Below are 16723 nucleotides of genomic sequence, written 5' to 3' on the forward strand. Positions count from 1 at the left end.
GACGCCCCCGGCCTGGATGAATGAGAACCTTCATAGACAAAGACATTCTATGTAAGCACCTACTGAGCAGATTCAATACTGTGTCCCTGCTTTCATTCAGATGTAAACACATTGCCTGCACAATCTGAGTCGGGTGTTGGGTGAAGGAGTCAAAATCTCTTATTGTTCCTACCCCCCTGCCTCAGCCACTGAAGAGTCACATTACACTGTTTTATGTGACTCTGCGCATGCTTGTAATCCCTTCCCTCTTGCTGACGTGCTTCTATCTTTATTTGCATACCCACCCCCCCCCAGTCAACAGAAATCCAAAGTGTCTCGTCGCTATGACGACACGCAGTTCCTTCCTGTTGTTACACTGAGCTGGAGGCAGGAGCTTAACAAGGAGAGCACAGCGAGGGGCTGCAAGCAGGACAATAGTGCAAGTGGAGTGCAGCGAGGGGCAAGTTGAACATATATTTTACAGCTAAACATACTTTATTGAGCAACAAAAGAAATAATAATATTTATTACTATGCTCATTAACTATTAATGGCAGACATGCTTCCTTTAGTAAGATGATGGCAGATCTTTAGTAAGATGGTGGCAGTGTTCTGTTTGCAAATTAAATATCTTCTTAAGGAAACTGAATTGGACAGTGTATAAGATTTGCCTTTCCTTCTCCTTTACGTTAACTTCTTGTATGTTATAACATGGCTAACTTTTCAATTGGCCTTCATCTTTTCTTTTGTATAGCTTTTGATTTATTTGCCTTCTTCTTTTGACTCTTTCCAGTTTTCAAATAGGGGTCACTGACCCCATCTAAAAAACAAATGCTCTGTTAGGGTAGGACTACATGGACCTTTTCGGTGCGATCCGATGCGCTGCGACAAAACACCGGCGACAAATCGCATGCGACGGAAATAAGGTAAGAGATAGAAATGTCAGATGAAGTTGCAGAGTTGATACGATGCGCCACGACTGTTGAATTCAGGCGCAGCGTCTGCATCCGACCAGGGCTGATCCTATCAAATGTGGGGCCCAATTGGGACCATGTTGGCGGGGCCCCTAGACAAAGTGTTGCTGGCTACTGACACACCAAGTATTTAGGAAAATAAGGGCATACAGGCACAAAATAGAAAGGAAAGGGGCAGACAAGGTAAGAGAGTGAGAGGGATGAAATAGGGGCACATAATAGGGGCACACAGGGTAAGAGAGAGAGGGAGGAAATAGGAGAGTGGACTGGGCCAATTAGTTTGGGGCAGGCTAGACCTATGGAGTTGGGGGATAGGCTGGCTTATCAGAGTTGGGGGTGGGCTGGACCTATGGATTTGGGGATGGGCTGGACTCTCAAAGTTGGGGGCAGGCCAGGCAGCATCATGTGCTGAGGGAAATATTATCTGTGGTGCGGGGCCCCCAGAGGTGCGGGGCCCAATTGGTCCAATAGGCCTAAGGCCGGCCCTGCATCCGACAGTCGTGTCGCGTCGGATCACCGATGCGACTTCATCCGACAATGCACTCACTTACCTTATTTCCATTGCATTCGATTTGTCATCAGCGTATTGTCGCAGCCCGTTGGATCGCACCAAAAACGTCCGTGTAGTCCTACCCTAAGACTACAAATGTATTGTTATTGCTAATTTTAATTACTGTTCTTTCTGTTCAGGCCTCTGCTATTTATATTCCAGTCTCTTATTCAAATCAATGCATGGTTGCTAGGGGAATTTGGAACCTAGCAAACAGATTGCTGGAATTGCAAACTGGAAAGCCATTGAATAAAAGTCTAAATAACTCAAAAACCACAAATAATAAAAATGAAAACCAATTGCATATTGTCTCAGAATATCACTCTCACAGCATACTAAAAGGGAATTAAAAGGTGAACGACTCCTTTAACATCTCAGCTGCGCTCCCTCATTGTAACCATTTATCTTCTTTTTCAGCCCGGAGATTGGCCAGAGGATGTTGCAGCCTGGCAATTACAGTCTGGTGCTGTCTCTGCAGTTCCTGCTGCTGTTTTTTGACCTTTTTGTCAATTCCTTCTCTGAACTCCTACGGGATCCCCCAGTTAACCAGCTTGTACTGTTCATGTGAGTAACCACTGGGTAATACCTGCTGAGCCAATAGTGAGCCTTTGCCTTGTTCACTGGTACCAGAAACAGACTCTGTGATGCTGGTCCGGACTGGAATGCAAAATAGGCCCTGGCAATTCCAATTCACAGAGGACCCAAACAGCTTCCCACAAGCCCATTAAATAGTGACTGTCTATGGCATTTCACAGCAGCCCCTCTAGTATTTGCCAGAACCCACAGCTTGCCAGTACGGGCCTGATGCAATGATGATTACTGGGTCAGTAGGTATGAACAGCTTGCCTGTAGCGGTACATATGCAGTTAGAATTACAGAACAATTGCTGGTTCTCTTGAGTTACATATCCTTAGGCTAATGCCAGACAGGGGAAAAAAAATTTCTGCTGAAAAACACAGGCCGTGGATCAGCCCTACTCTGGCATGATTCTCGGCCTGGGTATTTCAACAGGTTAATTTTTAAGGCCCCCGTACACGGGCCGATAAAAGCAGCCGACAGACTGACATCGCCAAACGCATCTCTACGTCTATGGCCACCTTTAGCCCTGTATGGTATTAGTCTTATATTTTCCAACACTATAACACCCCACAACCCCCTGTAGTTCCAGGGTAACTGGCAAGGAAGTACAGCGGAAAATCAAGCTATGCAGTGCTAATGCCGGATATATAAAATACTATAGTAAGCAAGCAACAGTCAATACACAACGCCTATAAAAAGCAGTACCAGCCGTAACACCACCACCATGTTAGGGAATTGGGCCGGTACTATTGTCCTGGGCCCAAGCCTAAAGGGGGGCCCGGCTGTGCTGCACTTTTCAAAATAGCCAGGCCCCCTTAACAGCTCCGATGCCGTGCTGCATATTCTGTAGTCCCGAACCGCCAAAGTTCCAAAGAGTCCCGAAGAGCCAAAGTCCAGAAGCCTCACAAACCCGAAGCCATGAAAGGAGCCGAAGTTGAAGTCCCGAAGCCATGAGTTCAGTTCCACTGAACACCAATGTGTCTTTTTTTTTTTTAATTTTATTAAACTCTTGTCCACCAATGTATTATTTTAATACTCTATAGACCCCTGCCACCAATTTTTTAAAAAAAATATTTTCGGGGTCCCCAATATTTCTTTTTAACTTGTAAGGGGGCCCTGGTGGTGTCAATGTAGTTTTAAAAAACTTTTATGCAGAGAGCCTGGCACCATTTTTTTTTTTTAGCTTATGGGGGGCCCCGACCAGCAATGATTTTTATAACGTGTGTGTGTGTGGGGGGGTTACCGTTTTTAGCACTGCTGTCTGTGTGGTGGGCGGGATCTGTTGTACGGAGCCCCGTGATTTCAAATGGTGGCCCTGTTAGGGAACATGTTACACATTTTCATTGCATGTACAAATAGAACTCCATTCTCTGTTTCAGATTGCAGGATGTGGGCATTCTGTTTGCGGCCATCGTCTTGTTTCTCATGTTGTTTAACACGTTTGTGTTCCAAGCCGGGCTGGTCAGTCTCCTGTGTCAGCGGTTCCAGGTTACAGTCATTCTGTGCGCAGTCTACATAGCGCTGAGCATCTCGCTGCATGTCTGGCTCATGGTGAGACTGCTTTTCATGTGTTTGCTTCTATTCAATATTAGAAATGGCTGCCATGTTTTATATATGCCTGTTCTTTCTCATAGAACCTGCGATGGACAGGCGCAAACCGTTTTGTCTGGTCGGATGGATTGCTGGCTCTATTTGTTCTGCAGAGGTTTGGTAAGTTCCCTTATATGTGGACTTCATCCGACATTTCTATCTCTTACATTATTTCCGGCGCATCCGACTTGAAGCCTACGTTTGGTCAGAGCGCGTCGGATCGGACCGAAAATGCTTGATTAGTTCTACCCTAAAACAGGCAACCAGTAAATCTTAACTGCTGATTGGTTGCTATGGGTTACTGCTCCTGGGAAAACTCAGTGCCTTTTAATACATAATCCCATAAGAGTTTTTGCCTGTTTGTTGTGACACGGTGGGACCTGCCTGTCGTGGTTTAAAGGTGTTGTTCACGTTTGAGTTAACTTTTGAGATGATGTAGAGAGTGATATGCTGAGACCATTTGCAACTTGTTTTGATTTTTTTATTATTTGTGTTTTTGAGTTATTTAGCTTTTTATTCAGCAGCTCTCCAGTTTGCAATTTCAGCAATCGGGTTGCTAGGGTCCAAATAAGGCATGCACCGAATCCAGGATTTGGCCTTTTTCAGCAGGATTGTGATTCGGCCGAATCCTTCTGCTCAGCCGAACCGAATCCGAATCCTCATTTGCATATGCATGACTTTTTGGAAGTAAAAAATGTTTTCCCCGTCCTACCCCAAATTTGCATATGCAAACTAGGATTCGGTTCAGTATTCGGTCTTATCTTTTGCCAAGGATTCGGGGGTTCGGCCAAATCCAAAATAGTGGATTCGGTGCATCCCTAGTCCATATTACTCTAGCAACCATGCATTGATTTAAATAAGACTATCGAATATGAATAGGAGAGGCCTGAATAGAAAAATGAGTTATAAAAAGTATCAATAAATGTGTAGCCTTACAGAGTATTTGTTTTAAGATGGGGTCAGTGACCCCTATTTGAAAACTGATAAGAGTCAGAAGAAGCCAAATCATTTGAAAACTATGAAAAAGAAAAAATGAAAACCAATTGAAAAAGTTTCTTTAGAATTAGTAATTCTATAACATACTAAGAGTTAACTTAAATCTAAACCACCCCTTTAAAGGTATGGAAAATGATATTAATGTATAAGGTTATTTCCCAACCCTTGAAAATGCAATGTACAGATAAGCGATTTTCTAAAAACATAATGATACTCCATTTCCAGTGATGATTTACAAGAGAATTCTGTTATCAGCAACTTTTGTTAATTTTAAAATGAAAAGTTGGAAAAGGCAGAAGGAATCACAATTAAGCAAATTGAATGCTTCGGTCATGTTTTATCACCTGTAGACAAATACAAGAGTCCTCTGCACTCAACCCATTATCAATATATTCAAGACAGAGACATTTTGTGTATACAACTACTCAAAATGCCTTACCCTTTAAACAAAATAGGGTTTGTTTGTCCATATATTGCAATATTTGGACAAACAATCCCTGTTTTGTTTAAAGGGTAAGGCATTTTTTAGTAGCAGTATGCACAAAATGTCTCTGTCTTAAATATATTGATAATGGGTTGAGTGCAGAGGACTCTTGTATTTGTCTATATGTATTTTGTGGTCACAGCCTCATTGCACCCCCGCCTAATGGTTTTCAAAATTAGTGGTGAGCACAACTTTCCCTTGTTTCTTATGTATTATCACCTGTCATGGCAGCATATTAGCAATGAATGCTTTAAATGCCAAATCTGTGAACTGACCTCTACCCATGATACCGTTTTATTGTTCTATGAATGGGTAGCTTTGGGCAGGGCACTGCAAATAGACGTATGTAATATAGGTGCGTACCAGCACCATTCCTTGCTGAATAACATATTGTATTGTTTTGGTTACAGTTGCTGTGTTGTACTTCTACTTCTACAAGAGAACGGCTTTAAGCATGGGAGACTCTCGCTTTTACCATGACTCTCTCTGGCTGAGGAAGGAGTTTGCCCGCGTGCGAGGATGATCCAGGTTACAGAATGAGTTATTCTACATATCTACCTATCCCTGAAGCATTTTTTGCTTATTTGGATTGATACATTCCCTGTGGCCAAGCACGTGGCACATACACATAGATGTATGGATTGAGGAATCACATACCTCCCATGGAGAGCGGACACATTTCATTACTAAGCCATCAGATACCGGGCTTCACAGTAAGGGGGGAATCCTTTCTCCTGTTTGTTGACTCAAACCTGAACATTTTTATAAAGACAACTTTGGCAAATGAATATATTTTAGTATAAGAAACAGTACATTCCCCTGAGTTAGGTTGTTTATTTGCTTAGTTTGGTTTTGTAATTATTTCCTTGTGTGGAGAATTTCCATTACAACAACGGCTCAGTTATTTGCACAATAAATTTCACTTTCCTTACAGTATTAGGGGCTTACTCATCATCTGTCATTACAGGGAAAATGACACTTTCCTACATTTATCAGGGACATACCACTATCCCATAAAGTACCCGGCTGCCTCCCCACAGACCACCATACCTCCCTGTGGATCTTTATTACAGATCTGTAACAGCTTCATTCCTGAACCAGCAAGTGTATTTTTTTTTTATTTGTAATATTGGTGTGTAGGTGCATCTCAGGTCATTTTGCCTGGTCATGTGCTTTCAGCAAGAGCCAGCACTTTAGGATGGAACTGCTTTGTGGGTGGCTGTTGTTTCTCCTACTCAATGTAACTGAATGTGTCGCAGTGGGACCTGGATTTTACTATTGATTGCTGATCTTAGATCTACCAGGCAGTTGTTATCTTGTGTTAGGGAGCTGTTATCTGTTTACATTTCCATTGTTCTCTTGTTAGGCTGCTGGGGGGGGGAAGGATGGGGATGATATCACTCCAACTTGCAGAGTGAGTGACTGAAGTTTATCAGAGCACAAGTTACATGACTGGGGGCAACTGGGAAACTGACAATATGTCTAGCCCCATGTCAGATTTTAAAATTAAACATAAATATCGGTTTGCTCTTTTGAGAAACAGATTTCAGTGCAGAAGTCTGCTGGAGCAATACTATTAACTGATGTTTTGAAAAAAACATGTTTTACCATGACAGTATCCCTATAAGCAGACCAAAACGTTGAATAACGCTGTTCCAAAAGCTCTTCTAATGCAGTCTATTCTTTTAAATGTTAGGATTTAGTTCTCGTATACTGAATAAGAGTAAAAATAGATCTGTGATTGTTTCAATTGGCCCTTACATGCACAACTTCACTGCACTGTTGTGTCAGGGAATGATGGGAATTGCAGTTCATAAACAACAGGACAGCCATTAATTGTACAAACTATTTTCTTTGTGTAGCAATAGTTTTATGTTAGCTGTAAGCTATGGTGGAATATCAGTACACAGATTGTGTCTACGCTACACATAATTCAGCAATAAGTACATTTAGCTGTTGCACTCAGCACTAGTTGTCCGGCTGCTTTATGGTGCTGTGATGACCAGGCCCGGATTTGTGGCGAGGCCACATAGGTGGGCACATTTTTGGGGGCGGCGTGCCACCCAGCCGCTCTATGGGGAGCACTGGGGACGTGCTGTTCCCTAGTGCTCCGGCGCTTGCACGCTGACGGTCTTGCACCTGAGTGAGGTAGTGCGGGCGATAGGACCACGCAGCCTAGGGGCCCCTGCCCAGCAAATCCGGCGCTGGTTATGACTTGTGCAGCTATAAATTCTACAAACAAGCAAAGCATGGAGCCACAAAAGGCAGACCCAATGCTGATGAAGGGGAAGAGTGATCAGGAGACCAGACTCTGTGTGTTTAGATTAGGGATGCAGGATTCGGTTCAGGATTTGGCCAGGATTCTGCCTTTTTCAGCAGGATCAAGAATCATTCTGCCAAACCGAATCCAATTCCTAATTAGCATATGCAAATTTGGGGCGGGGAGGGAAATCTCATGACCTTTTTTCACAAAACAAGGAAGTTAAAAACGGTTTCCCCTCCCCACCCCTAATTTGCATATGCAAATTAGGATTCCGGTTCGGGATTCGTCCGAATCTTTAGCAACGGATTCGGGGGTTCGGCCGAATCCAAAATAGTGGTTTCGGTGCATCCATAGTTTATATATAGACCACCCCCCTTCCCCCCAGGGACTTCATACTGTTCTGTCTAATATATATTTTATTTATTTTGTGTTGAATGCATACAAACCTTCCATAATGAATTGTTTTCTAAAAACTGCAATAAAAATTGTTAATGAATACAAATGCTAGCTTTTTTCTAGTCTCAATCTATACTCTCTTTGCTCTCTCAGTAGGAAAAGAATTTAAATTGCACCCGACCTGGTTCTTACTCTGTCATTTGTTTAATTAGTGCGTTCCTTTTCACTCAGTCTTGAAAAAGAAACCCCAGAACTCCCCCATGTGGCAGTGCCTAGGGGGATTTTATTATGGAAGAAGACCAGTGACATTTAGGGACAGTGCTTTCCAACATCTTATTTGTAGGGGAGACAGCACATTGTATCTGTGAATCTATTTGGCAGCCCCAGAAGTCATTTAGAGGGCTGTGACTTTAGAGAGCTGTGAGTTACTTGCAGGCCTCTAGATGGCAGCTTTGTTCATGGAAAATACATTATCTAAGTCTATTAAGAGAATTAAATATGGTGCCACAGCAATTAAAGGCAGTCAATATATTTATATTATGTTTTTTTAATTAGTTCTGAGTTTTTTTTGTACTCGTCATAGCCCAATTATGGAGAAAGCTAGACAACTTAAGAGATGCCTCTTCCTATATCCTATCTATAATGTATGTCTAAACAATCTTTAAATCCTTTGCCCCCAACTTCCTTGCAGATCCTGTAGAGATACATCCGAATTAGTGTAGTCCACTGAAAAAAAGTAGAGGCATCAGGTCAGCTTCAGACTGGGGGGCCCGGAAGTCATCGGGGCTGACACCTCAGGGACCCCCACTTCAGTTGTGGGACCCTTAACACATCAGAGACTCTACACTCCACGCTCACCTTGTTCTTTTCTATTGGAGCCACAATTTGAGTCTGGATCAAGGTTCAGCCATTTGAGATAATAACCTGCTTAGATTGTAAGCACCACTGTGTCAGGGATAAGTACTGTGGAATCTGCGCTATAGATACATTCTTTCATATTAACAGCACATATATACTTTGATATCTTAAAGCATTCAATATTAAGTTTTTACTACTATGTATCCATATTTCTTCCACTGCTCAGCAAAAAACTGATGATATACATATATTTATATATAGACATATAGTATTATATGTAGTGATTGGTGGACACTAATTCGTGACGAATTACCACATTTCACCGCAAGCGAATGAATTCGAAACTGCGGCAACAATTCGCTAGTGAAAAATCTGCTGCGTCAAAACTATTTGGACGCCCATTGACTTTAATGCATTTGGACAAAACAGTCGCGCAAATAAAAATTGTTGCTTGCGTCAAAATTGACATGCGTCAAAATAATTTTAACGCCCATTGTCTTCAATGCGTTTTCGCGGATTGCACCATAGATATGAGATCAAAAGGTAATATTTCAAAGAGGAGGACCATTTATATATTTTAAGATCTGAGCACATATTTTAATCCCTCTATGTACCAACTGAGATCATCAAGATAGTTACAATACCCCCATCCCCTCACTAAAACATTTTGCAAATCACTGGGTTGAGAAAGTATAACTAATAGAAACCAGGGTTTGGCATAAATTGTCCTGGTTTTCAGCATAGTGTAGGTCCTCAAAGGAGAAGGAACGGTTAAAACTAAGTAAGCTTTATCAGAAAGTTCTATATAATACACAAGTAAACCCTCAAAGTATTGCTGCTCTGAGTCATCTGTCAAAATAAACACAGCATTTCTTTCCTTCTATTGTGTACTCATGGGCTTCTGTATCAGACTTCCTGTTTTCTGCTTAAACCTCCAGGGCTAGGGCTTGAGCATGCTCAGTTTGCTCCTCTCCCCCTCCCTACTACCCTCCCTGCTGAGCCCAGAGCAATGAGTGAGCAAGGAAAGACTCAGGCAAGTGATGTCACAGCAAGCTAATATGGCAGTTGCTATCCTAAACAGATCTCATAAATCTGCATCTAGCCTTTATTCTATTTAAAATAGAAAAAGGCTAGAAATGCTGTATTTTATATACTAAACATAAACATGAACTCACTGCACCACAAGCCTAATCCAACAAATGATTTATGCTTTCAAAGTTGGCCACAGGGGGGTCACTATCTTGTAACTTTGTTAAACATCTTTGCAAGACCAAGACTGTGCACATGCTCAGTGTGGCCTGGGCTGCTTAGGGATCGTCATAAATTATCAAAACAACACAAGTCAAATAATATCTGCAAAAGCCGATGCAGCAAGACTGATTAATAATCAGAATATGCAGACTGCACTGGGTCCTGTGTTGTCATGTAATCTAATGTGGATTTTATAGTTTTTCTATTGTTTAATACAAACTTTCTCCAACTCTGCAGAACCAGTGGCTGCAGCAAAATAATCCTCCAAATAGAGTCCCAGTTTATCTGTTTAAATCTGGTTCCATGATCTTTGTCCCTGCAGCTGGAGTTGGAAACAGTAATGGGGATGTAAAGGCAAAAATAAAATCCAATACAAATCTCTACACAGTCGCCGACTGCTCTACAGAGAAACAAACAAAGCTGCTTGAGTTCTGCATGGCTGGGAAGTAAGGCGGGGGGCTCCCCCTGCTGTTCATAAGTATGATTGTTTCCCTGAAGAGCTGTTAGGGACCGTCTGACAATTCCAATCACAGCAGTAAATGATTTTGATTTGAATTCGATTTGAGTTTTCGGGTCGATTCAATTCATCCGAGTTTTAAAAATGTGATTTTATTAATACATTTTGATTGGTCAAATGTAGAATTCATGGGAGTTTAGGGGAGTTTTTAAAAACTTACATGAATTCGAAATTCTACCTGATAAATGTGCCTCCCAATGTCTAGAGATCCAGATTATGGAAATATCCCTTATCCAGAAACCCGCAGGTTCCATACCTGTGTCACTTGAAGTTCCTAAACCCAACCTGCCTTTTAAACCTGTCAGATAGAATTTCTAACACTAATAGACTACTGCAGCACAAATATAGCAGTCCTCTCATAGAGGAACCTGGGGAATATGATAGGTAACAGTAAAGCATTAGGAAATACACAATTAAAGGGCATGTAAAGGCAAAAAAATAAAATCCCATTTTTACTTCTTAAACGAAAAAGAAACCTATCTCCAATATACTTTAATTAAAAATGTGCACCGTTTTTATAAGAAACCTGACTGTATGCAATGAAATTCTCCCTTCATTTACTGCTGTGGATAGGAATTGTCAGACGGTCCCTAACTGCTCTGCAGGGAAACAATCAAACTTATGAACAGCAGGGGAGCACCCGCCTTACTTCCCAGCCATGCAGAACTCAAACAGCTTTGTTTGTTTCCCTGTTTTCATCATTTATGATGATCCCTAAGCAGCCCAGACCACACTGAACATGTGCACAGTCTTGGTCTTGCAAAGATGTTTAACAAAGTTCCAAGATGCTGACCCCCTGTGGCCATCTTTGAAAACATAAATCATTTGTTTGATTAGGCTTGTGGTGCAGTAAGTTCATGTTTATATTTATTATACAAAATACAGCATTTCTAGCCTTATTCTATTTTAGACTTTACTTTCCCTTTAAGCTCATTCATGTTGCTTTGTGTGATTTAATAATGAATGAATTCTACCAACCTTAATGGGTAGCTGCCACACAACAGAGCTTATACCGGAACACATTGGGATGCCACCTGGTAAACATATTTTGTTCCAGTGTTATTAATAGGAAATAAAACTATCAGGGATAGAAAGCGCAATACATTTCCACAAAAGGTGGCAGTTGCACGGGCACGTGCCTAAATTCCTGGCATTGGGCTTTGAACCTTTTTTTTTTAAGTTACTACGTGTGCAATTTTCCAATCCGCTGGCACCATGCCAGGCATCATGGAGCCTTTAAAGATTAAAATGAAGTGAGTGAGTGAATACCATCTGTTCTTTTGCTGGACTTTATATAATCTGTTCTGGGTGCCCTCTGGGCCGAACACAGTTTAGATGTAAAGTTTTAATTCTTTTCAATCACAGGACTCGTCAGCTAATGTATACTGAGCAGAACAAATGCATTTAGACTCCGGCTTTCCCTTGATGCCCAGTAAGCAGGGCTTTTCATTGGGCCAAGACTCTCATTCACATCTTCTCGCTATTTATATACTTGAAAGGTTTTAATAAACACTCTTGACTTTTGGATAAACTCTCCCGAGCATCTTGTTTCCACTGACGTACATTGCGTGTCATTTTCCTTTATGTAATAACTGCCCGTGCCCACGTGAAGGGCAGCTGGATATATAATGTTAATCAGTAATTCAATCTTACAGTAATTACGTTTTACATTTCTCTACCAGTTAGAATCATGGTTTTGCCCAAGGAAGGAACCATCTACTGGTAGGTGCCCAGATATGTGCCCCAATAAACATGCTCTCCAACTTTCTTACTTTGGTATTTGAAGGCGTTACATGGTATCGATGAATCACTCAAGATACAGGTATGGTATCCGTTATCTGGAAAAAATAATCTTCCATAGACTCCATTTTATTCAGATAATTAGAATTTTTAAAAATGATTAATAATTAATTCTTATTGAAAGCTAAACAAGCCTATTGGGTTTATTTAATGTTTAAATGATTTTTTTTAGCAGACTTAAAGGAGACATTTTGAGTAAAAAATAAGAATATACTAGTGTGTTATACTAATTTAGATATAGTAGAATTGTGCTTACAAAAATAATGTTTCGGGCTGATTTATTAAATATTTCTTCAAAAACCCTAATAATCCCTCCCTTCTCTTCCACTTCCTGCTTCCTAAATTCCCAGGCTGTACAGGAGCTCTCTGCACTGTAGGACATGAACCAATCATCAGATAGCATGACCTGATAGGGAACTGAAGCCTGTCTTTGCTTGTGTGACTTAAGGGCTGTGATTGGCTGTCCCCCTCCTACTGTGCTTCTAGCAGGGACCGTTAGGACTTACTGGAGTCCATATTGTTGCATCTTGCCTTGTGATGGACACACTGGAATTCTAGGGGAAAATGTTGGTAAAAAATGGCAATTTGTTTCCAAAAATGGCAATTAGCACCATGCACCACTTTAGTAACTGAGGCTGAAGATATCAACAAGGTTCCCACCTTTATTCCAAAAAAATTCCAGCCAGTTTGACAGGGGTGGAGGATAGAGCTATGAAGGTGGGGCTATGACGCAGAAGGGATTGGGTTAAATCTTGCAGAAAATTGGTGAGTTGGGTCATTGAGAGAGATCACCTGGAAGCAGAGATTGGGGGCATAACAAGACGTAAATACAGGTATGGGACCCAATAACGGAACTATCAGAACTGGGGCCTGGGTGCAGGCAGAGCAGTTGGGCCCCACTCCTGTCTCGACTCAGTTTTCAGCGTTAATTCACATTGATGCGAGGTCCGAAGAGCCCCAATTGCAATTACCAATTATTATTAATAACACATTATAAATCACCAAGATATTTCGCAGCGATGTACAGTAATAAATTGGTGTACACAAATTTACATACAACGACTAAAAACTAATGCAAACGATAAATAGGGCCCCGCCATAATGAGCTTAACAATCATTTAGTATCAGATTCCCTGGAGGATTGGGCACCTAAAAGGAGAACTAAACCTTAAAAATCTGTAGCTAGAAATGCCATATTTTATATACTGTATTTACTGCACCAGCCTAAAGATTCAGCATCTCTATAACGTTAATGATCCATACACAGGTGTTTCCCTTCCTGGACTTTGCTAGGACTGTCAGTGACTCTGCACATGCTCAGTGTGCTCTGGGCAGCTGTGTTTATGAATGGTGTCCCAAACCCATAACAAACCTCAGATTCCAGCCTCAGCTCACGCTTCGGCCTGTAACAACCGACTTTCGCTTCGAGGAGGAACCCTTCGCTACTCAAGTACAAGGTACTGTCATATTATTACAGAGAAAAAGGAAATCATTTCTAAAAATTTGGATTGTTTGGATAAATAAAGTGGAGTCTATGGGAGACAGCCTTCCTCTAATTCAGACCAGTAATACTGTGCAATTAAAGGCGTAAATACAAATACTGATTCGATTAATAAAAATTCAACAGTGAGAATAAACACAAATACTAGGAGTTTCAATACACAGTTGAGAAGAGTTTCCCTGCCCCAACGAGGTTACAATCTAAAGCATCTCATTTACTAACCTGGTACTCTTTATTTGTTGTTTGGTAACAGATTCTGAAACGTCCCTCGCTATTCGAATCATTTGAAAGATCTTCAATAGGGACCTCAGTCTGTGGGGCGGGCCTTGTGTCAGTGATGTATAAGCCCTGTGGAATAAGTTGATGTCGTATAAATAATAATACAGGTATAGGATCCCTTATCCAGAAACCCGATATCCAGAAAGCTCCGAATTACGGAATGACTGTCTCCCATAGACTTCATTTTAGCCAAATAATCCAGATTTTTAAAAATGATTTCCTTTTTCTCTGTAATAATAAAACAGTATCTTGTACTTGATCCCAACTAATTTATAATTAATCCTTATTGGAAGCAAAACCAGCCTATTGGGTTTATTTAATGTTTAAATTAATTTCTAGTAGACTTAAGGCATGAAGACCCAAATTACAGAAAGATCCGTTATCCGGAAAACCCCAGGTCCCGAGCATTCTGGATAACAGGTCCCATACCTGTAATCGGATGTTTGCTTTGTGCAGCACAACTACGCACACAAACAACATGAGGCTGTTAATAGTAAAATTGCAGAGGAAATCATTTGCAGCTGACATATGAGGCACGTTTGGCATAAGCTTACTTATAACATAAGTACTTTCAAACAAAAGCACATGAGACCTTTATAAGGTAGAACTGAGCTAAAGGAGGATATTACTGTAAATGGCAGGGGGCCACAACGGCTTAATTAATTGCAAACGACCTGGAAACGCAGCATTGTTTCAATTATTTTCTCCACCGTAGGCCATTCCCTGTCCCTAGCTATAGAGGCTGGCCCACTATAAATGCCAGCCAAAGTCTCTCTAATCCTGCCTGATACCCCAGAAACACTGGAACAGGAACATACAGAGAGGCCCCATACTAAAAAAGGTCTGTCTTATAGGCTTGGTTCACCTTTGGGTGTAGTAAAATAGGGTTCTGGGATATTGCAGAGATACGATTGCTATAGTGCATCCCTCCCAACATTTTTGAAATAGAAAGGACAAAAATAGTTTTGACCATTCCCATTTTAAGGCCACACCCCCTAATTACCATGTTCATTTTACAAAATTTGGCAGGTTATGAAAGTTTGAACACATTTCGGTAGTTTTTAAGTGTTATTACAATTTTGCTAATGAAGTGATTGTCTTTTAGGGCAGAGACACTCACGAAGATTTGGGGAGATTTGCTCGCCTCTTCATTGGGCGACTAATCTCCCCAAACTGCCTTTCCGCCAGCTAGAATCTAAATCGCCGGAGATTTGCCGCCAGGCGACTAAACCTCTCTGAATCTTCCTGTGTCTCTGCCCTTAAGCTGCAAGTCACAGTTTCCACAAGAGACTTCTTTATCTTAAATTGTTACAATTACTTATTTGCTTATCTTAAATCATTACAAAAGTATCTAAGTGCACCTGGTGGCTTTTCTGGGCTCTCTGCCAAAAGCCAATTTTTCTGCAGGAGATCAAAGACAAAGTCGGGACATTTCAGTAACAATTCAGGACTGCAGGTTAAGCTGTCAAAATCAGGACTATCCCGTGAAAAATGGGACAGTTGAGAGGTATGAAAGTGTGTCCTTAAAGGCAAACACATTAGGGTGACTTTATAAAGAGGTGAATGAAGAGGAACAATTAAAGATGTTCTAAAGTCAAAAAACAAACAACGATTTTTTGGGTTCTGCTCACCAAAGTGTACATATCGCCAATATACTTGCATTCAAAAATGTTGTTCCATGTCAGGAATAAAAGTTTGTCCTGTTTCTCTCTTTGCTGTAAGAGATGTTCCTAATGTTGCCCGCCGGTTGTGCTGGTTAGAAGGAATTTTTGACTCCTGCTCCACTGCCCAAAGTACAAAAATTCCTTTTGTTTGGCCATGCAACACACAGAAGCTTTGATGAGAAACAGATTGCAGCAGTTTTCATACTGAAAAGCAGTATCCTGAAGCAGGAGCTGAATATTCCTCCCTTCCTTCAGCAGAAACGTATTATTAACGGTTAGAAACTGAAACGGTAAACATTTTTAAATCAATTTTTTTTTTGACTTTAGGACCCCCTTTAAGGCTGCCACCTGTCCAGTTTTGAACTAGACAGTCCGACGCAAAATGCTCTGACTAGGTTTTTCGTTTTCTGAAACTCAGATTAAAAAACCACTGTACGGGTGGTGGCACACATTGCGTTCTGGGGTGATTGGCAACTAATCACCACAAAATGCCTTCCCATTGGCAAGAATGTGTATCGGAACTCAGATCGTTTCGGTTTTCCGAAGTTGCCCGAAGTCTCCTCGTGAGACGAATTTGGGCGACTTTGGGTAACCAAAGTGATCTGAGTGCCATCCCGCCTGCGATTCACGTTCTAGCCGGTGAGAAGGCTTTTTCAGGGAGATTAGTCGCCCGAAGAAGAGATTCATCGCGGGCGACTAATTGTAATTGGAGATTCATCATTTTTATTGTAGGAGAGTGCAGCACCAGATATCTCTGCATGACATTACAGGGTTCAAGGTGCAAGAGATATTTGGGGTTCACCAGACTCATGCCCAACCAGACCTACTGACCTGCAACCCAACCCACAACCCGCTATACTCTCTAACCAGACCCACTACCCGACTCACACCTGCAAGGGTTTACTTACCACCCGACCCAGGAACCTGCACGACCAGAAGTGACTCTAGAGGCAGATTAACCAGGTAAAAAAACAAAACTTTCTAGAGTGACGAGGGTGGGATGGAGGGCTAGACCCCCAGATGAACCGGATAGCCAAGCAGTG

The 16723-nt window shown here is 41.5% G+C and overlaps 1 protein-coding gene across 2 annotated transcripts; it reads left to right on the forward strand.

Annotated features, from left to right (window-relative positions):
• Window positions 1-287: 287 nt before the first annotated feature.
• tmem138.L (transmembrane protein 138 L homeolog) lies at window positions 288-6087 on the forward strand. 2 transcript variants are annotated; one of them, XM_018257502.2, is made up of 5 exons: window positions 288-439; window positions 1920-2066; window positions 3461-3632; window positions 3716-3791; window positions 5562-6087. In XM_018257502.2, exons 2-5 carry the CDS (start codon window positions 1939-1941, stop codon window positions 5672-5674), a joined length of 489 nt encoding a protein of 162 aa, XP_018112991.1. In that variant the 5' UTR covers window positions 288-439; window positions 1920-1938; the 3' UTR covers window positions 5675-6087. The 2 variants fall into 2 exon arrangements, with proteins under 2 accessions (XP_018112991.1, XP_018112992.1); XM_018257503.2 differs by lacking the exon at window positions 288-439 and adding an exon at window positions 849-904.
• Window positions 6088-16723: the final 10636 nt, after the last annotated feature.

The sequence above is a fragment of the Xenopus laevis genome, chromosome 4L, assembly GCF_017654675.1.
Source record: "Xenopus laevis strain J_2021 chromosome 4L, Xenopus_laevis_v10.1, whole genome shotgun sequence".
Lineage (NCBI taxonomy): Eukaryota > Metazoa > Chordata > Amphibia > Anura > Pipidae > Xenopus > Xenopus laevis.